The following is a 20273-nucleotide window of genomic DNA, read 5'->3' as shown; positions in this document are numbered from 1 at the left end:
TCAAGGCCTAGGTGAATAAAAAGAAATCAATTGAGCTTGGTGTAGGGAGGTGACATGATGGAAGCTACAGTCAGTCTAGCTTGTTTTTTGATGGCATTCGAAAGAGAATTTTCGAGTTGATTCGTCTGTGTACGTTTATAGCTTGAAAAACAGAGGCCGTCGGATGATGCGTGTTTGCATCGTCGGAAAGTGGAAGCATATGGTGAGCAACAGATCATGTCATTTTGTTCATCTTATATGTCTGCGTCAAGTGCGGTGGTGACTGCATGGGCATGGGATAGGTTGGGTTGGTTCAAGGCTTCCTGTGGTGGTGGATCGTAGCCATCCTATTTGTTTGAGAAGAGTCGGCATGGCAACGACACCCACCCACCCACCCAACGTATCGCAGGTAGCACGCAGCAGGCAGCAGGCAGCAAGGCAGAGAGACAACATCAAGTATCAAAAGAGGGATCGATCCGAAAGGGCACACAAGAAATGAATCAAGCATCAAGACACCGAAACTCGCAGGTCATGTGATGCTATTTGGCTATCACTGGCACCACGGTTGCCAAAGGGTAGCTCGTTACGATTACCACCAGTGCACGCGCCAACTTTCATCCGACAAAAGGGTAACCAGATAAATAGTAATCTCTCACCCGCGATGCACCGTCTCTCGCCAAGATGCCCTCCAAGTCACCCATGATCCTTGCCAACCAGATCTCCAAGTTCCGCTGTATCTCCTTGAAACTGCTCCTAATTGAATCCACAGACTTCCTCGTGTTCAATTTAGCTTCTGCAGTTAGCTCATCCCCCACACGGCTCTTCGCAGCCGCTGCCTGTGCCTGTGCCTGTGCCTGTGCCTGTGCCTGCACTGTGTTCAGCTTCTGTCTTGTTTCGGCCGCACGATGTTGTAGGCGAAATGCCTCCAGCAAGAACTCGGTCAGCCTCTGCGTACGAAACTCTGGACCCAGTGTTGGATCACTGGGGTCATTCACTCGCTGCACAAAACACGGCAGAGCGTCAAACAGTCCCGTCTCGTTGGCATGAATTAAAGGTATTTAACAAGGAAAACCCTACTTGATGGCCTATCAAGTTCTTTCCAGTAAGAAAATTTTGCCCAACAAATTGCTGTTGCCCAGTAAAATGATTTGTTAATGAATGCATCGGCCGATATATATTACTACGAATTCTGAATATGATCTTTAAATGGCACATCAGACTGTCGTTAGAAAGCAACAATGAAATTCAAGCTTATCTAAGTCATGATCCATAGCGAAATTGTTTAGCATGTCCAACCGAACAATGAATGTTAAGCTTTGTGTTGTTTAGTCTGGCACTTTTGCTTTTAGCTAGCTTCGAAACAGCAAAAGTAGGTGCAGCACGAAGACATGTATCGCTTCCAAAGCCTCTAATCAAGAATATCATGATAAAATAATGATTAAAGAAAAAAAAAAACTAACTAACAATGAGAAAATAGCAGTCTAACTTACCATTTTCCTGCACAAATCGTCAATTTTGGCAGCAAGAGATTGATATCTCTTCTCTTGTTTCCTCATCGACGAAGGGATCTTCGACGTATCACCTTTCCCTAGTTTTTCCAGGTTAACCAGTTCATCTTCAAGTGATTTAAGCTTAGAAGAAACTCGTGAAGATTCAGCATCAACCCTCCAAGGGGATTCCCTCCTAAAGATGAATGAATTTGTTTTCAAGCTCGTAAGGACATGAGTACTTCTTGTGTTAGCATTTTCAGTCGATAATGAGTCGAAAGTACCTTGCTACTCCATGTTTCATGCTGTGTGCCAAATCAAGTGACTCATGCTGCATATCCTGCAAGAACGAATGTGGGAAAAAAAACACACAAGCCTTTTAGTGGTGATGTCAAAAGGGAGCATCACTCGATTACGTTAAAAGTGATTGGCCATTCAATTGAGCTATTTGAGAGAGAAAGTATAATATATACAGATAATCCTTCCTAATCACCTGAGACGCGTGGCATCAACACTATACTAATCATGTATAGCATTCGGGGTGGTGACACCTTCACATGGTGTTAGTGCTGCAACAGGGGAAAGCGTTTAAATGGATGGTGGCTGTGACCAACATCTTCACTTGTAATGCTCGAAAAACGAATCATGACAACGACCTTGTTGAACTAAATATCTAGACAATGCTCGTGGCCTCTCTAACAATCTGGAAGCATCTTAACAGACTGGAAATGCACTAACAGACACCATTGTAAACAACAGCGAGAAGGCTTGTGCAGCACATTAATAACAATCGACCAGCAAAAATCTCGACACCGTACTAGTCGTCCTAACAAAAAAATACACTGGATGCAGATATTTTTCAGTAAAACGGCAGACTGCTATGCAAACATAACATAGCGTCAGCTGGTGACGGAACAACCACATCACGGGCATAAACAGCTTCCGCCGTTGCATAGGATATGAGGTGCAGCATTTAACAGCTTCTCTAAGGAACAGTTTCCGCAACTAATCCAAAGACGACGAAGAAGAAGAAGAAGAACATACATACCGGACATTGAGCTCCTACGGGCCATCCGCCCCATCGATCCGTCCACTGTTTCGTATCTATCGGCGCCATTAAGAACTCCCTTCCGCACCCGTTCTGCTGCGCCAACAGACCCATCATTCCCTCCGATTCCCCGTTGCGCTCCAAGAACCGCTCCTCCGGCGGCATCGTATCCGAAACCCTAACCCCAGCGCCACCATCGTCCACCGAGTCCTCTCCGGCCACCTCCATCAGCGACAACGACCCGTCCCTCTCCACCTTCCTCGCCATGAAGTCGAGCATTTCGTCCCTCTCCGCCACCTCCCTCTCCAGCCGCACCACGGCGGCCCTCAGCTCCGCCTTCGCCCGCTCCATGTCCTCGACCTGCGCCCTCAGCGCCGCGATCTCCTCGTCGGCATCGTCGATCCGGTGGAGGAGGCGCTTTTCCTCCTGCTGCCACTGGGTCCGGTGGCCAGCGAAGATCTCGGCGACTCGGGCGTTGGCCTTGGCGCCCTCCTTCAGCCGCGACCGCAGCTGCCGAAGCTGGTCCTCCGCTTCAAACACCTTCATCGCTAGGATCCGGTTGCGGGACTGGAGCGACGACACGTAGGAGGCGGAAGACTTGGGGAGTAGCCCCAGGAACAGGGCGAAGCCGAGGCCGAGATAGGAGGACAGCAGCGACGCCCCCGCCTGGGGCTTCGCCTCCTCCTCGATGGAGCGCGAGGGCCTCGCCGTGGTCTTTCCCACTGCGACAGCATCGGCCGCCATCGACGGGACTTGCGACGAACTGGGGGACTCCATCACCTCCGTGTGGCCCCCGGGCTTCATATAGGCCCATCTTGCTCCCAGATTACTAAAATACCCTCGATGCTGGATACAATTACGAAAAGTTGAGACTCCAAGGGAGATCGGACGGTGCTGCAGCCATCGATGGTGATCTGTGATGAGGGCAATTCTGGGCATGGGTGCAAAGGACGAGTCATGGTGTCATTATTGGAGATGACCATCATGTGTCACGGCATTGGGAAGGAGGAGGAAATGAGCGAAGTGGGCAGAGGAAAAGGCGAGGCTGCCTTTTTGTTCTGCTACTTCACAGGGACGGGAAATACTGAGATTTCCGTCCCTATGGGTTTTGGCAACAACCGCTGCCATCTGAACCGTCGTCTCTCTCTCTCTCTCTTCTCGGTTCGTGTGCAGCAGTTGTGAATAGGATTGATTAACAAATAGGATGCGAAAGAGAGGAGGAAGATTAGTGGTTAAACGAGTCTTCTTCCACGTGAAGGGGGGAGGCGTATTGTATTCTTTCATGCACGCCACAGGTGTTTTGGCTAACGTACATTGATTGGGCTGTGGAGTGCGCCCGAGTCCCTTTTTGGATAATCTTATGGCCTTTGGTAAATTAAACTTGAGTGGTGGCTGTGTCCTTTGGGAGCAAGCCTTGTGTTCCGGAGGAGCTCACTCACGTTCTTGAGTTGGAATTGGGTCTTGGAATCATCCGAAGGAAACCGTGCGTCTTCTTTGATGTCGTCCTTTGGTAAGCAGCAAACCTGCCTGCCAGCCAGCCTTTGGGACATAATTGCAATCCAAAGCGGGACCGCTGAACACACACGCGCTGGCCCGCTGACAAAGGCTCGGCGTCCTTTTGGATTACTGACCGATGGGGGGTGGGCAATCGCAAGCCCAGATCAAAAAGGAAGACTCATCGGTATCTCAATCGGATCCATTACTTGGTCCCCTTCCCTGGTCGTCCCAACATAATAAAAGGACAAATCACTCCACCTGACTTTTAAGAGGAAGATGGTAAAAAACACACGCATAAAAGAGTTGGGATGGTTGGTGGTCGCGGTCATAGAAATGGTCCCGATTAGTTTGAATGCGACTTGGAGAGAGATTTCTTATGGTTTAGTTTCCTTGATGGATGGATTTTTTATTTATATATGTAGAGAGAGAGGGTGTCGTTTTGTTTTCATCATCGACCCTAGTTAGATATGTAGACTCATGCAAAGCTACAGGTTTATGGTACACGCTCGGGGAACTTGTGGGGTCATAAGCTGCTTCTCCAACCATTGGATATTGGCTTCTCAATCATCGACTCCGTCGGAAGCAGACGAATACAGTAGCGATCAAGAGGAAGGCAAAAAGACTGTCCGCTCCCATGTATCCTGCATCTGTAGGTGGCAGGCGAAGCATCGAAATGTCCACCGGGCGACGGTGATGGCTGCATGCGTTTGTCTTGCCGAATGAAGAAGAAAATTCTGTCTTGCTTGGCTGGCCGCAGTTCATATAAAGGTAGACAGGAAGGCAGGCAGGCATGCATGCATGCATGCAGAGGACGTGATGGTACGTCCTCTTGAGATCCAAATCTGCATCGGTTCGGCCGCCCTTCCTCGGTCGATAAGACCTTTCCTTGGCTATTGTTCGACTGTTACAAAGACACGACAAACTTCATCTTCTCTCTCTCTCTCTCTCTCTCTCTATCTTCCCAAACGGTCGAGTGCAGCTATAATCTTAAGTGAGTTGCCTTAAGAATCTTAATCCATATAAATTGGAAGTCCTAAAGTAGATAAATCTGATGATGCTACAAAATAAATATTTCATCATAAAGCCAATCGAATCGGCGATGAGTTGGTGGATTTCCACAGGGATGGGTGATAGTGTCGAACCAGGCATCACTACGTTTCACCTGATTCGATCTATAGTGCCTCTCAAAGCTTATAAATATGTAGGGTCTGTTGGTGAACAAATATATCATGGCTGGTGAGTCAGCACGGCCTGATCCACAGGTCAATGTCAGGAGTCTTCTGTCGGCTAGGCTGGATGCCGAGGTCGACCGAGCCCTCGCGACGGGGTATTGATCAGCATTCCTTGTGTGCCGATCCGGGCACCATGTATGCCGAGCTACGTCTCTCCTTCTCCGGGGTGGCTAGCAGCTCGCCTTTGTGAGGTGGTCGAGTTTTCTTGCAAAAATGACCCTCGACGGAATCACTCGACGAGCAAGTCAGTGGAGTGATCAATTGATCTTTTTTCCCCCACTACCAAATGCTGGCTAAAGGTCTTTATAGTACTGCACATGGGTCAGTCGTATGCGGGTTGGTGTGATAGACATGTCAAACAGTGCCTTGGTACGGATTCTGACTTGGTGTGTCTCGAGAGCGGCTCTGCCTTGGGATTCCCAGTACGAATTCTGACTGTGGCCGATGGTGTTCAACTCTGACGTGTCTTGAGCCAAAATATACCGTATCACTTCTCTCTCTCCCCACCCCCCCTCCTTTCCAAGGCGTCCTGAAGGGCCGGGAGGCATGCCTGGGTCCGAATGACGCGATTATGTTGGCTACTCCTGCGGGGAAGCTGGATTGATACGTCGGGGAATGATTTAGAGGGGCGGTGCCCTATGATTCGGGCAGGACTGATCCTGCTGATCGATCGGTGGGGGCCTGGTGAGGCGAAACTAAAGCGTCAAAACCGACGAGGCAAGACCTGTGTGGCGAGGTTGGATTGACTCATTAGGGGCGTTTTAGAGGGGCGATGTCCCATGATTCGGGCATGACTGACCCTACTGATTGAACGGGTTTGGCAGGCCCGGAGTTACGGTTGCCGAGATGCGATTGATGTGTGGCTCAGGCGTTGGATTGGCCGAGGTGCGCTGAGGCGTGGCTCAGGCGTTTAGATTGGCCGAGGTGCGTTGAGGTGTGGCTCGAGCGTTGGATGGCCGATGTGCATGGCTCAGATGCTGGATTTGACCGAGATGCGACTCGGGCATTGGATTTGCCAAGATGCATGACTCAGACGCTAGATTTGGCCGAGATGCATGGCTCGGATGCTGGATTTGGCCGAGATGCAACTCGGGCGTTCGATATGCCGAGATGCGTGGCTTGGACGCTGGATTTTGGCCGAGATGCGACTCAGGTGATGAATTTGTCGAGATGCATGGCTCGGGCATTCGATTTGCTAAGATGCGTAGCTCGGACACTGGATTTGGCCGAGATGCAACTCGGGTGTTGGATTTGCTGAGATGCGTGGCTCGGGCATTAAATTGGCCCCGAGACGTGACTCGGTTTGAAGGTTGGTCCTATGGTCCGAGTGACTGAGTCTGGGCTCGTGTTTCGATGCCGATGGGTTACTAGTTGGGAGCCAATCTGGAGTGATCCGGGCAAGAAATGGGCTGACGAGCCGCAAGTCGGGGACCGATCTGGAGCAGCTCGTACGAGAGCTGTGCCAACGGGTCCCAAGTCAAGAGTCGATCTGGAGTTATCTGGGCAAGAGCCGGACCTACAGGCCAGGCGACTATGCTCGTGCTCAGGTTTCGGTGCTGGTGGGTCGCTTGTCGAGAGTGATCTGGGGCCACTCGGGCGAGAAACTGGACCGGCGAGTCACAAGTTGAGGATTGACATGGAGCGACTCGGGTGAGAGTTGTGTCGATGGGTCACAAGTCGGGAGTCGATCTGAAGCGACCCGGGCAGGAAATGGGCCGGTGAACTGCAAGTCGAGAACCGATCTGGAGCGGCTCGGGGGATGAACTGAGCCGACGAGTCGCAAGTCAAGAATCGATCTGGAGTGACTCGGGCAATGAATTGGGCCAGCGAGTCGCAAGTCGGGAACCGATCTGGAGCGACTCAGGCAATGAACTGGGCCAGCGAGTCGCAGGTCGAGAACCGATCTGGAGTGACTCGGGCAAGAGCTGGGCCGACGAGTCGCAAGTCGAGGATTGACATAGAGTGACTCATGCAGAAGCTGGGCCGGCGAGTCGCAAGTCGGGGATTGTCATGGAGCGACTCGGGCGAGAAGCTGAGCCGGCGAGTCGCAAGTCGAGGATTAACATGGAGCGACTCGGGCGAGAAGCTGAGCCGGCGAGTCGCAAGTCGAGGATTAACATGGAGCGACTCGGGCGAGAAGCTAAGCTGATGAGTCACAAGTCGGGGATGCACATGGATTGACTCGGGCGAGAAGCTGAGCCGATGAGTCGCAAGTCGAGGATTGACATGGAGTGACTCGGACGAGAAGCTGAGCCGACGAGTCACAAGTCGGGGATTGACATGGAGTGACTCGGGCGAGAAGCTGAGCTGGAGAGTCGCAAGTTGGGGATTGACTTGGAGCTACTCGAGCGAGAAGCTGAGTTGACGAGTCACAAGTCGGGGATTGACATGGAGTGACTCGGGCGAGAAGCTGAGCCGACGAGTCGCAAGTCGAGGATTGACATGGAGTGACTCGGGCAAGAAGCTAAGCCAACGAGTCGCAAGTCGAGGATTGACATGGAGCAACTCGAGCGAGAAGCTGAGCCGACGAGTCGCAAGTCGAGGATTGACATGGAGCGACTCGGGCGAGAAGCTGAGCTGACAAGTCACAAGTCGGGGATTGACATGGGGTGACTCGGGCGAGAAATGGGCCAGCGAGTCGTAAGTCGAGAACCGATCTGGATCGACTCGGGCAATGAATTAGGCCAGCGAGTCGCAAGTCAGGAACCGATCTGGAGCGACTCAGGCAAGAGCTGGGCCGACGAGTCGCAAGTCGGGGATTGACATGAAACGACTCGGGCAGAAGCTGGGCTGGCGTGGCGGCTGGTCCTCTAAGGGCGGTATCATGACAGGATGATAATGACCAGTCGCTGGCCAGGGGACCGAGCTATGTGGCTCAAGAGGAGACCGCCCCCGTTGGTTGAGTAGTTGATCTCGGGCTTAGGTCTGCTGGTAGGAGACCCTTTGTCATGAGCGGTGCCATCACGCCACGTGGCATGATGACTGGGGCAATGTAGGTTCTGACTCGGGCCGATCGGGCCTCCTATGAGCTTGCGATGGGGGCGCTGGAGCCGCTCCTCAAACTTGCTCCATCCTCCGCCTCTTGTTGTCCTCGCGCCTCCTCGCCATTAGGGCTTCAGCGGCGATGTATTGATTGGCGTGCTGGAGCATCTCCGGGATGGTCGCGGGTGGCTTCTCGATGAGTGACCAAAAGAGCCTCGAGGGCCTTAAGCCCCTCAGGAATGCCTGCATGGTTACAGGAGGGTGAGCATCCGAGAATCCCCAAATTTCTACGGCAAAGCGCACCACGAATTGGGAGAGCAATTCGCCCTCGTGTTGAGATAACGCCAACAGGGTGGCAATGGAAGGCTTGGGTCGCACGCTGGCAAGGAATTTTTGCTTGAACTCCTTTGCGAGCTGATCGAAGGATGAGATCGAGGAGGGGTGCAGCCGACTGAACCACGTTCGGGCTGGTCCCCTAAAGGTGGTTGGAAATGCGCGGCACATTAGGGCATCAGATGTGCCGTAGAGGGCCATCTGAGCTCGGAACGCGGCGACGTGCTCCATGGAGTCACAGCCACCGTCATACGCCTCCAATGCTGGCAACCTAAGGTTTTAGGGGATGGGCTTGTCCCGTATTTCTTAAATGAAAGGTGATCCGCCCGAGCTGCCTTCACCTGCCTCGCCCTGTGACTTCTGGAGCTCGCGTTGGAATTCGTCCAAGTGGTGGTTGACTCGGGACAGCTGGTTCCTGAACGAGTCATCCGCTGAGTCGGACGATATGGTTTCCGACTCGGGGGGAGGTGGAGCAATCCGATCGGGTGCGGGAGTGCCCTGCTCGGACGGGTCTCTTGGGCCCGCCACATGCTCACGTGCTTCATCCGTCCCGACTTGCTCCTTTCTCAGCCCTTGGAGTGCCGGCTCAATCGAGGGAGCTGCTAGCCGGACAATATGAGGAATAAGGGGTGCGAGGGTCTACATCATCCCATCCATCGCTTGCACTCGCTTAGTCAAGTTGAGGAACGCCTCAAGTGGCACAACCGAGGTTCCCGTGGGAAGTTCGGGAGGCAACCACCCTGGGTCTTTGAATAGACGCCAGTAGTGATTTGGCGTCATGGCCGGGATCCCCCCGTCTCTGGGAACGGGTAGGGATGGCTCTCCGAGCCTGACAGAGGGGTGACAGGCCATCGATTCTCCCTCGGGAAAAGCCTCGGCGGGATGCTCCTACGACATGGTCCTCCTTCTAGTGCTAAAATGTTGGTGAACAAATGTGTCGTGGCTGGTGAGTCAGCACGACTTGGTCCACGGGTCAATGTTAGGAGTTTTCTGTCGGTTGGGCTAGATGCCGAGGTTGACAGGGCCCTCGCGACGGGGTATTGATCAGCGTTCCTTGTGTGTCGATCTGGGCACCATGTATGCCGAGCTACGTCTCTCCTTCTCCAGGGTGTCTGGCAGCTCGTCTTTGTGAGGTGGCCAGGTTTTCCTGTAAAAATGGCCCTCGTCGGGATCACCCGACGAGGCCCCTCCGACGAGCAAGTTAGTGGAGTGATCAATTGATTTTTTTTTCCCCGCTGCCAGATGCTGGCTAAAGGTCTTTATAATACTGCACGTGGGTCAGTCGTACGCGGGTTGACGTGGTAGACATGCCAAATAGTGCCTTGGTACGGATTCTGACTTGACGTGTCTCAAGAGCGACTCTGTCTCAGGATTCCTAAGATATGACATGTCGAGCAATGTCCTAGTACGAATTCTGACCGTGACCGATAGTGTCAGACTTTGACGTGTCTTAGACTAAAATATACCGTATCATGGTATGTCTCACTAGAGCTCAACCTCATGGGATGGGATCGATCATCGGTTACCCGGTTGTAAATTCTCCCATCTCAAGCGATGCTAAATGGTACCAACGACGATCGAAGATTGTGCGTTACCTTCGGCGGCCTTTCGGGGGCATCTGATCCTACAGCCTACCCATGATTTGGACTGTGTGTTACGTCAACTCGCATTCTATTCTCTATCTGTTTCTGTTTTTAGTGATGGTGGAACGGAAAGAGCGGGAGAGGGCAATGATTAGGACATAATGGATGAGGAGGAGATCATGAACATTTTCGTTTGTTTATGCATTGTGTTATAGGGAGAGGAAACCAGCGCGAGACTAAGGTTCGTTTGATAACATATATATATATTTTTTGAAGAAAGATTTTGAGTGAACATGGATTGTTTTAAGTTCTCGGTAAACAATAGATAAAAATATTTTATTGTAAATATGTATATTGTTATAAATATTATTTGGTAAAATTATATTTCAAAATAGAGTTTACTATTTAGAAACCCTTTTTTACTATTTTGACAATCCCTCACTATTCATAATCCATTAAAAAGTAATCAAAATAAATATTTTTATTATTCACAATCTTTCTAATTTTGATCCCCACATCTCATATGATTGTCACTTGTGCATCTTGTCATCGATCGCTTCCCCTTAGTTTGTTACCCTTGCCCACTCGCGGCCCACACTTTGACCTCGCTTTTATCGTCCTATCAATAGTTTCCTCCGAAGAAGAAAAAGAAGATGATGACTACGAGAATGAAAAGGCAAAATAAGGAGGATGAAGAGAAGAAGAAGAAAAAGAAGCAACGATAGGTTTGAAGAAGTAAAAAAATTTAAAATTAGGCTTAAATGATTAAAAAAATGAATTAATCTCCTTTCAAAAAGTCCATTAAATAGATGTGACAAAAAATTATCCTTATGATAATTTTAATATTGATTAAAAAAGTGAATACACAGTTTATTATTAAAAAAGAAAATTATATATATGTATTATCATAAAAAGAAATTTATATTATGGTGCCGAGAATCGGAAGCTGTCTTTTTGACATATTTATTTCCCCCCTTTTTTTTCTGTCTGTTTTATTTTTCCAACAGAACGGGAGAGACTTGTGGTCCATTTTTTTTCTTTCTTTTATTGCTTTTTTTTTTTGTGTGTGTGTGTGTGTTGTTTTGATTTAGCCAACATCAGAAATCGGATAAATCTACCGCCAGCAGCTTGTGTATGAGTGTTTTGAAGCTATATGCAGCGTGACATAGGCTACCTACCACCATATTGTCACACGAATGAGTTGGACGCCTAAGTTACTTGTCGAGTTTTATATTCTTAAGAGAGATTCCATTTTTTTTTTAGGTCGAGGAGTGATAAATGTCATCCTACGCTACTAAGACTCTCCTCCAGGGACGGACGGGTTGGTTCTTCTTTTTTGAGATCCATGTTAATTTTCTAGCAATCGTGGCAAATTTTTAGAATGCAAAAAATATGATATGTAAAATCGGATTGCAATTACTGGTGATTTATACTATCGATCTGATTTTTTGCTGTCGATTACGTTTAAGCTTTATACATTTCCTGTTTAACTTATCTTTTATATAAGAAAGATATCGATATTTATAAACTGTTTCTATATCTATTTGTTAGTTATGATTTTTGGTAAAAATATATTACGTTCTGTATAATAATAATAATAATAATAATAATAATAATAATAATAATAATAATAATAATAATAATAATAATAATAATAATAATAATAATAATAATAATAATAATAATAATAATAATAATAATAATAATAATAATAATAATAATAATCACAGAACGAGACAACAATTTACGTGGTTCGGCAATTTTTTTTTGCCTACATCCACGGAAGGTGTGCAACCAACAAAATCCTCCGCATCCCTTTACAGCAAACACGCGCACTAGGACCCACCGACATTTATTTACAACGCAGACGTGTGCCAGCGAATCATGTTTGGGAACAGCAGTTGCAAAGATCGTGTATCTATCTATATATATATATATATATATAGCCTGCAGCCAAAGCGAGCGGGTATCGATCAGCTCCGGACGTACCGAGTCTCGGAGATTAAACTAAGCTCCTGCTAAAACTACACCCGCGCTATTCCCAACGAAATCGTAAACCATTTTACCTTCGTCGATCGATGATATTGGTCGTCGGCTGTGGTCCTCCGGTTGGTGGTTAACTTCGTCCCTTCTCCTGTTCCGTCACAAGATCGAAGGCCACGCACGCTTTCGCTCTTCACCTGATGTGATTGAAACTGCTAAAAGGTCCTGCGTTCCCGGACTTTGCTGCGGGCTTTGCTGCTTCAGGAGTTCCGAATACGTTCCAAAATCTGAGCGTTTCGTCTCCCGCCGCAGATGCGACGGTGCACCCATCCGGGCTCTGCAATTTAACAAGAACCCATCAGCGATCGAACGTGGCCACAGCACCTCGCTCCCTGAACAGAAGCATCATCCCTACCTGGGCCATGAATAACACTCGAGATGTATGACCTGTGAGCTCAGCAATCCTAACCATGGAAGGGTACTTCCACAAGGTCAGTTGATTCTGAGTGAATCCGTGAGAGCTGAGCAATTCGCGCTCCTTCTTGTTCCACAGCAGGGAACAGACCTGAGATCCGGTGTCCACAGAATTCAGGCAGGCACCCGTGTGCGTGTTCCAGAACTTGATGCACCTGTCGCCTCCACCCCCGCCGGACGCAAGCAAATTGCTCTGGAACGGGCACCAGGCAAGAGCTTTCACAGCAGCCATGTGATCATCCAACCTGTGGAACCATTGGTTTTGACCCCGATGTGGGTTTGCGGAGGCCATGGATACGTCCCATATGTGCACGAGGTTGTCATTGCCTCCGCTCGCCAGTTGCTGCCCTGAGCCCGACCACTTCAGCCCGCACACCTCTTGTTGGTGGCCTCGATAGGTTTGCACGACATGAGACCTCACTCTAACGTCGTTGTTGACGATCTTTCCGTCCATCCCTCCCGTGCTCAGAATGTTATTGTTCCAAGCGAGAGAACCGACTCTAGATCCATGTACTCCTCTCAGAGTCCTCAACTGCAGTGGAACAGGCCAAGAGCAGAACGTTAGGGTGAAACCGGTTGCTGAACTAGAGAGAAGGAGAAGGAGAAGGAGAAGATAAAAAAGAGGGGAAATTGCATCGGTAACTAGAGAGAAGGAGAGGAGAGAAGATGCAGCGCTAACCAAGCGATTGGAGGCGGAGTCCCACAGTTGGACGTCCGAAGAATTCAAGCCCACGGCGATGTGTCGCCCGTCGGGAGCCCAGCTGACGCTGGTGACGGGGCCAGCATCATCATCCACAGTCACAAGCTCAGAGGTAGACCCATCCGAAGCATCCCAAAGGTACACAGTGTTCCCGAGGGCGATCGACAACACGTTGCCGCTTCCCCAGTCCAGCAGATTCAAGTAGTAGTCATCCACGATGTCCGGCGCATCCAGGGTCCTGTCGGCCGACTGAAGAGGGTTTTTTTTGTTTTTGGCCAAGACCGGTAAGTAAGAGACGCAAGAAATAACTTAGCAGTGAGAAATAGGTGAGAAGGAAGAGCAGGAGCTGCCTACCTGTGGAATGTATCTCCGCTGCTTCGCTGGCTTAGCATGATGAGGGGAAACCGCGTCAGCTTCTTGGAAGAAAGGTCGCGATGGTTCTGGTGGTTTGCTGTGGAAAGCCAGAATTCTGGTTCTGTTCTTGAGAAGGTTCTCGGCAAGAAGCTTCCTGTAGGCCTCTTTGGAGGGGGAAGCCGGAACTGCGTTCTCCTTCTCTTTCCTGGTTTGGGTGAGCAGGTAGTACGCCACGTCCATATCCATGGCTGACCGATCCGGAATGAATCTGTCACCCTGCGATTTAAGGCATCACGAAATAAGAGGATCCAGTAATGCCAGAGAAATTTCATGAAGAAAGAGCCAAATCAACGAGCAGCAAAAGAGCATGAAGATTCAGAATCATCTACCAAAATAAACAAGATCCGTGTGACGGAAACATCAGCCGAGAACCCTAGATGGGGTCTTTACCATCGGAAGGGAGAACAAGTTTGGAAAGAGGAAGAAAGATAGGAATCCTAGATCCGGACAGAACAAAGAACCCTAATTTCTCAAAGATTCCGACGGTGGTGGCAAGCGCAGAAGAATCCAAGAAACATTACAGCGAACCGAACCCAGACATTCCCATGAAACCAAGATCAGAAACTACATAAAGAACGGAAAAACAAACCAACCGACCGACCAAGAAACAAACAAATAATAGAAGAACATGGCTTACGCTCTGCCTCCAAGATGGATTCCTGGAGGTGGTGTGCATCGAAGGCAGGAAAGGCCTGGATGGGACGTCTTGGAGAGGGCGACGAGATGACATTCGACGCTTCTCTGAAGAAATAGAAGAAGAGGAGCTCCCTGCATCCATGGTATTAGAAAATCCAAGAAAAGATGTAAAGCAAAGAAACAAATCGGATTGGACGAAAGAACAAATTGAAACCCTGCAATCCACAACCACGGTCAGAGATCAAATTATATAACAGAAACAAGCAATAGTGTCGATATTCAAGAAGAACGAGAATCAATCAGACACGGCGCTTTTCTTTCGAGGAGGGTCAAGATGGCTTTGCAGAGTGGAGGAGGAGTAAAGAAGAGCCGAGCCCTCCCCCTTCCTTTCCTTCTTCTTTCTCCTTCCTTTCACACACACACACACACGCAGAGAGAAATTGTCTGCGAAATCGAGAGAGGAGACAGAGATGATTGTGTCGCGGAGCGCGTCGATGTATGTTTTGTTGGATGGAGAAATCTCAGAGGGCAACCCCCCGTCGGCGTATATAAAAGAGAGAGGAGGAGGAGGATTCGATTCGTGTTCGTTGCTTCTTTGGGGGGCGAATACTGAACTCCCAACGGCTAGTTTCTCTTTTTAAATTAAACAGCTGGCGGGCGGAACACAACTCGCTCGATGGCCGTTGGAGAACGAGACACAATTCGCTCGATGTCGTTTTTATAGCATCAATCGATACAATGTGTCTCCATCATTATTATATATTGACACATCTAAATTAAAGGTTGATTTAGCTTTAAGAAGTAGTGTGCTCGACCATGTCGCTTTGGCCGAGCGGTTAAGGCGTGTGCCTGCTAAGTACATGGGGTTTCCCCGCGAGAGTTCGAATCTCTCAGGCGACGATTCATTTTTATTACTACTCCTTTTTGTTTATTCATTTAAAACCCGTAATGTCATTAATGGACGATGAGGCCGAAGAGCGGGGGAGTTTTGGGGGACTTGTTCTTTCCAAAGCCCATGGGCCGACTGACTGTATGGGAGCCTCTCTGCCGATTCCAGATCTGGATTCCCAAGGGGGGCAGCAAAAGAAAGACCCGACCACAGCGGGGAGAGAGAGGAAAGAAGCCGGAGTCGTCTTCTCCATCCATCCAATCCGATCCCCGAGATGATACTGGCCGTTCTCTTCACCAACACCGACGGCAACATCCTCGTCGAGCGGTACGTCCCCCATCTTCTTCCTGCCCTCGATTCCTTCGACTCGGTCAACACCTTTCCTCCGATTCCTTCGTGATCCGTCATAAACGCACGAAAATCCATCGATTTCGTGCGGAGATTTCTCGATTTTTTTCGTTTTACTTTGCCTTTCTTATCGTATTATTTTTTTACCCCTTCGCCGGTGGGTTCCTGGATGTTCTTAGAGTCTCTCAGGTCGAGGTCTCCAGTTATGTGTGTGGTCATTCAGGGTCGTAGATGTCCCATATTCTCTATTCCTTTCCCTTCTTCATGTAGGCTTTAGTTATTTGTCGGACTACATAAGATTTCGTTAGATCTACTGCTTAAACTTGTACCGCTGGGGGAGATATCAGTAACAGAGCCGAGAAACTGGAGACAAGAATACTGAAGGTATAATCACATAGATATGGTACTCAGAATTAATTCTATCGTACAGTGTACATTTGGGGCATGTTAATTCAGTGCTTTCTTGTTGATGCCAATGTTAGGAAGTCATATTTATAGGGAAGGACGGGTAGTCATATTTGAGATCTTTATAATTTCCGTTCACATTGCCATGGCTTTTCAGATGACCAGTACTAACATCCCTTATCCAATCTGTCAATTTTTGGTCCCTTTATATTCTCTTTATCCAATTGTTCACCTAGAAGCTCCATCTGTTACGGCCCGTGCTTATGATCTTGGTTTGTGCTTCATAGAATCTTAAATTTAATTGGCTGAAGAGGAAAAGATCAGAGAGTGCAGGCAAGAATTGTAAATTTTATGATAAAAGAAAAACAGATAAGAAAAATAAGGCAATTTGGGGATCTAATATGAAATATCAGACATTAAAACTGCCAATTTCTTTGGTGTGTTTTCCCTTCTATACGTTCATTACATATCCAGAACATCATCATCACTACTGATTTTAGTGTTTGTGTTTTGTCCACTTTTTTGGTTGCCTTTTGTATTGATGAACATTGCTTCCTAACAGCACTCGTCATTTCCAGAATCCTTTTATATGCTAAATTGCAGTGGTAGATTAGGAACTCACACTAATTCTAGATGAAATAGGGTTTAACTGGTCATAGGATTCTGTGTAGCCTTTAGTGTTTTCTGGAATTTATCCTATGCTTTACATTTCGAGGAAGTCTTTTTGTTGCATACCTTCATTGCAGGATGGCGTATATTGTATGAACATGAAGCCTGTGTGTGAATTGAAGGTTGCCAATAAATTGTACTGGCAATTCACAATAACTCTTTTTCTTGGAATGACAAATTGACCTGGAAACAGTCAGGTGACCCTTCCAGTTATAAATGCCTGAACTGGTTTACTAATATCATCTGGCTGTAGTGTGAGAAGAGACTGAGGGGATCAATTTGAACTCGACTGGAACTGATTAGGGCAAGTTGCTGCATGGGGAGATCAGGTCTCTAGAGTTTGGAGAGGCCATCAGAGTTGTGTTGATTGTCCTTTTCTCCTTATTCATTTTCTCTCTCTTTTCTTTACTCCTGTCTTTTGTTTCTACACCTATTTTGGTACAATGGTATTTGATGAAATACCATGAGCTATGGTAGTTGCCAGCCGGCACAAGCATGTGCCATAGGAAAAGCATGAAGTGTGTTACCTGGAACATGTTGCTATGAAGGAGACAGCTCTAGGGAAGTTCTTCGTCCTAAGAAACAATATATTCCAATATGTGTTTTTGTTGGTATGGAGGCATACATTCTGGATTTGATGGAAAATCTATAATCATAGTTAACTTAAAGGTAGAACACGAAAATTATTATTCTCCTCAAATGTCTGACACTTTTAGCTAAAATAAGGGCATACACATAATTCAGGACCTCACGTATATTTTACTTGACCTGTTTGTCAATTAATTAAAATGAGGAGGGACAGCTTAAGCGGTTTAACTGGACTGTTGTGTATTTGTTCTTCTCACATTTTTAACTGTCATTGAGTATCAATTTAGCAGTGTCAGAGTAAGGTATTGAACTGGTAGACTCTCTATAGTGTTTTCATTAGTATAGAGTACACATGATGCGTCTAACAGTTTCAACTTTTCTGCAGATTCCATGGAGTTCCTGCAGAGGAACGACTTCATTGGCGGTCTTTCCTAGTAAAATTAGGAGCAGACAATCTTAAAGGAACTAAAAATGAAGAACTTCTTGTTGCTTCTCACAAGTACGTAAATGCTTCATGAATCATGAGATGTGTGATGAATAAAAATGGTTTCATATAATTCTTCTGTTTTTCTTTGAATTGATTGAATATTTCTTAAAATTAGGTGTGAATGAAAATTTTAGATGCTTTACTCTTTAATTAGTTTCTGTTTTATAGGATAATCTGATTCGTATGTTACATCTAAAACTGTGGTTTTCAGATGAAGAACTTCATGTACATTCTTCCGTTGACTTGATTTCTATTGTCGATCAGAGATCTCATATATCATTCGTCACTTATGTAAATATTATGGAGCTGATGTTATTTAAAGATCTCATATCCTAGTTCTTCACTTAGTATAATAAATACCATGGAGCTGATGTAACTGTATTAAGCTGTCTACAAGTTCTCTTTGGTCCTGAGCTAAATTCAGAGTTAAAAGGTCACTTAGTTAAGAAGCTTAGAGAATGAGACTTAGGCCACCAAGCAATATAGTTAGATTCAAAATTTAAATGTATGCAACCTTATCCTCATTTAGAGGAGAAGCTGTTGCCATAATATGAAGCAATGATGCCCAGTTTATATTGCACAAGACCCACCCTGTTTTTAATTATGAGGATTTTAAGGTATGTCCTAAAAGAATTCCTCCAGATTTTGTTGATAGGATATATATAGTGCTTTCTAAGAAGCTTTGTCCGAGTTCTGTTGGAGTACAGAGCTGATGTTCAGAAAGACATGCATAATTATAAAACCATCCTGATTTTGCAGTTCTTATTTCTATATATCACCTATTATCACTTGACATACTTAAAAGGCTGCTGTTGAATTTGGTTGCTTGTTTTAGTTTGTTTTATATTGATGTATAGCACAAAATAATAAATTTTATATGTCTCTCCTGAAATTTTGTTAGTTCTTAGCACTCTTGATATCGAAGTATTTGGTGTTCTTCACAGTTGGGAAATTTCCATAATGTTGGTACCTCACTTTCCTTCATTGGATCTTTTATTAAAAATAACCACCCTGTATGTTCACTTATATTTTGTATGACAGGGTTATCAATCTTTTCATCTCGAAGTTAAAATCTTAACTATTTCGTGAAAAATTCAGTTCTTTCATCTTACGCTTCAGAATACTGTAGCCTAATGTGTTTTTGAGTTGTTTGCCAAGGTTTTGATCAGGAAGGTAATATAATCTTTGTTCAATACAATCTGGTAACCATTTTTTAGTATTCTTTCCATCATAGGCTCGGAGTGTACGGTTGATTGCACTTAAGTATATTTCTGTGTCCTACATACTGTTGTGTATAATTTCTAGTTATGTTGCCCTTTCTCCACAAATTCAGCTTTCATCTTTTCAGGTCTGTGTTTGTTGTCTATACAATACTTGGTGATGTCTGCATCTATGTAGTTGGCAAGGATGAATATGATGAACTTGCTTGTGAGTATGCAAATAATTCAATGTGCTTTTGAATTATGGTAAACCTATCAGTAGCTGTTATAAATATTCTCTTGTGTTTGATTTCATCCAGTGGCAGAACTAATTTTTGTTATCACATCATCGGTCAAGGATGTATGTGGAAAACCTCCAACAGAACGGCTGTTCCTCGACCACTATGGGAAGATATGCCTGTGTTTGGACGAGATCATCTGGAAGGTAGGGTAGCGTTCAGATTATCTTGTTTCTCATTGTCCCTCCACAAAAGAAAAAAAAAATAGAAATTAAGAAAAGAAAGGCTAAAAAGAGGTTTAGAGACCATTTAAAAAAAAAGATTAGGGTATAAAGCCAATATCATGATGTCCTTCCCAGTCCTTTTCTTTAGTTATTAAGCAGTGGTATTGTGGTTTTATGTTAAAAAATTTCTGTAGGTAAAACTAGCAAGAAGACATGCACGGTTTACATGTATTAGTGAGTTCAATTTATCAGGAAGTGAAAGTTGCTTTGCAGTGGAATTCAAGAAATACCTGTTTTCTAACTTTTCTATTTGCCTATGATTAATCTTTAGGGGATGCTGGAGAACACTGACAAGGATAGGATCCGAAGGTTGATAAGGTTAAAAGCTCCTACTGATGCTTGATTGGAGTTATCTTGTCCTAGATGTGTGACTTGGATAATTATTCGTTCTTTGCCATTAATTGCTGTTGTATGTTGTGAATCATTTGTAATCTGGTGAGAAAAGCAAGCATGAAACTTCCAGTTGTAGGATATATACACTTTTGAATGGTTTTTCTGAAATGTTTTATGGACTGCTGCGTGGTCTCGTTGATGCTGAGATAATGGTCACTCGCACTTTGTCCAGCGGCTCTCGTCAGTTGATTGGCCATTTTTTTCTTCGCTAGATGCTAACTGCAGTTTCCATCATTTTTTATTATTGTTGTTGTTGTTGTTCGCTAGATGCTAACTGCAGTTGAAAGGACTGCAGTTTACATCCATTCATATATCTTCCTGTAATTGCATCGAACAATGAAATTGTATTGAGTTTGAGGAAATCATGTGATTTCAGTTCAGCTTTCATGTGCAGATTATTTGAGTTGGTACACTATAGCTGGAA

At 46.3% G+C, this 20273-nt stretch overlaps 3 protein-coding genes and 1 non-coding gene across 4 annotated transcripts; 2 read left to right on the top strand and 2 right to left on the bottom strand.

Moving 5' to 3' along the window:
* Nucleotides 1-436: 436 nt before the first annotated feature.
* Nucleotides 437-3589, bottom strand: LOC135587614 (uncharacterized). The gene is made up of 4 exons (XM_065079227.1): nt 2515-3589; nt 1751-1806; nt 1470-1662; nt 437-977 (listed from the first exon to the last, which is right to left on the bottom strand). Exons 1-4 carry the CDS (start codon nt 3451-3453, stop codon nt 594-596), a joined length of 1572 nt encoding a protein of 523 aa, XP_064935299.1. The 5' UTR covers nt 3454-3589; the 3' UTR covers nt 437-593.
* Nucleotides 3590-11930: 8341 nt separating this feature from the next.
* Nucleotides 11931-14875, bottom strand: LOC135587612 (cell division cycle 20.2, cofactor of APC complex-like). Its single transcript, XM_065079225.1, has 5 exons — nt 14350-14875; nt 13653-13928; nt 13278-13547; nt 12540-13130; nt 11931-12461 (listed from the first exon to the last, which is right to left on the bottom strand). The coding sequence occupies exons 1-5, from the start codon at nt 14488-14490 to the stop codon at nt 12318-12320; spliced, it is 1422 nt and encodes a 473-aa protein (XP_064935297.1). The 5' UTR covers nt 14491-14875; the 3' UTR covers nt 11931-12317.
* A 291-nt stretch (nt 14876-15166) lies between these two features.
* On the top strand, nt 15167-15248 carry TRNAS-GCU (transfer RNA serine (anticodon GCU)). Its single transcript has one exon. It is a non-coding gene; the product is annotated as a tRNA-Ser (tRNA).
* A 157-nt stretch (nt 15249-15405) lies between these two features.
* LOC135587613 (uncharacterized) lies at nt 15406-19964 on the top strand. The gene is made up of 5 exons (XM_065079226.1): nt 15406-15564; nt 17633-17746; nt 19083-19162; nt 19254-19378; nt 19728-19964. The coding sequence occupies exons 1-5, from the start codon at nt 15512-15514 to the stop codon at nt 19797-19799; spliced, it is 444 nt and encodes a 147-aa protein (XP_064935298.1). The 5' UTR covers nt 15406-15511; the 3' UTR covers nt 19800-19964.
* The last annotated feature ends 309 nt before the right edge of the window (nt 19965-20273 follow it).

The sequence above is a fragment of the Musa acuminata genome, chromosome BXJ1-8 (genome assembly GCF_036884655.1).
Source record: "Musa acuminata AAA Group cultivar baxijiao chromosome BXJ1-8, Cavendish_Baxijiao_AAA, whole genome shotgun sequence".
NCBI classification, from domain to species: Eukaryota; Viridiplantae; Streptophyta; class Magnoliopsida; order Zingiberales; family Musaceae; genus Musa; species Musa acuminata.
This window is presented reverse-complemented; position numbering and strand designations above follow the sequence as displayed.

Coding starts and splice junctions, on each gene's coding strand:
- LOC135587613 (XM_065079226.1), top strand. CDS start 15,512: ATGATACTGGCCGTTCTCTTCACCAACACCGACGGCAACATCCTCGTC. Junction 15,565..17,632: donor GGCAACATCCTCGTCGAGCG/GTACGTCCCCCA, acceptor ACTTTTCTGCAG/ATTCCATGGAGTTCCTGCAG. Junction 19,379..19,727: donor TGGACGAGATCATCTGGAAG/GTAGGGTAGCGT, acceptor ATTAATCTTTAG/GGGATGCTGGAGAACACTGA.
- LOC135587612 (XM_065079225.1), bottom strand. CDS start 14,490: ATGGATGCAGGGAGCTCCTCTTCTTCTATTTCTTCAGAGAAGCGTCGA. Junction 13,548..13,652: donor AGCGGAGATACATTCCACAG/GTAGGCAGCTCC, acceptor AACCCTCTTCAG/TCGGCCGACAGGACCCTGGA. Junction 12,462..12,539: donor GAGTGTTATTCATGGCCCAG/GTAGGGATGATG, acceptor GTTAAATTGCAG/AGCCCGGATGGGTGCACCGT.
- LOC135587614 (XM_065079227.1), bottom strand. CDS start 3,453: ATGCCCAGAATTGCCCTCATCACAGATCACCATCGATGGCTGCAGCAC. Junction 1,807..2,514: donor CCGTAGGAGCTCAATGTCCG/GTATGTATGTTC, acceptor TCGTTCTTGCAG/GATATGCAGCATGAGTCACT. Junction 1,663..1,750: donor ATGAAACATGGAGTAGCAAG/GTACTTTCGACT, acceptor ATTCATCTTTAG/GAGGGAATCCCCTTGGAGGG.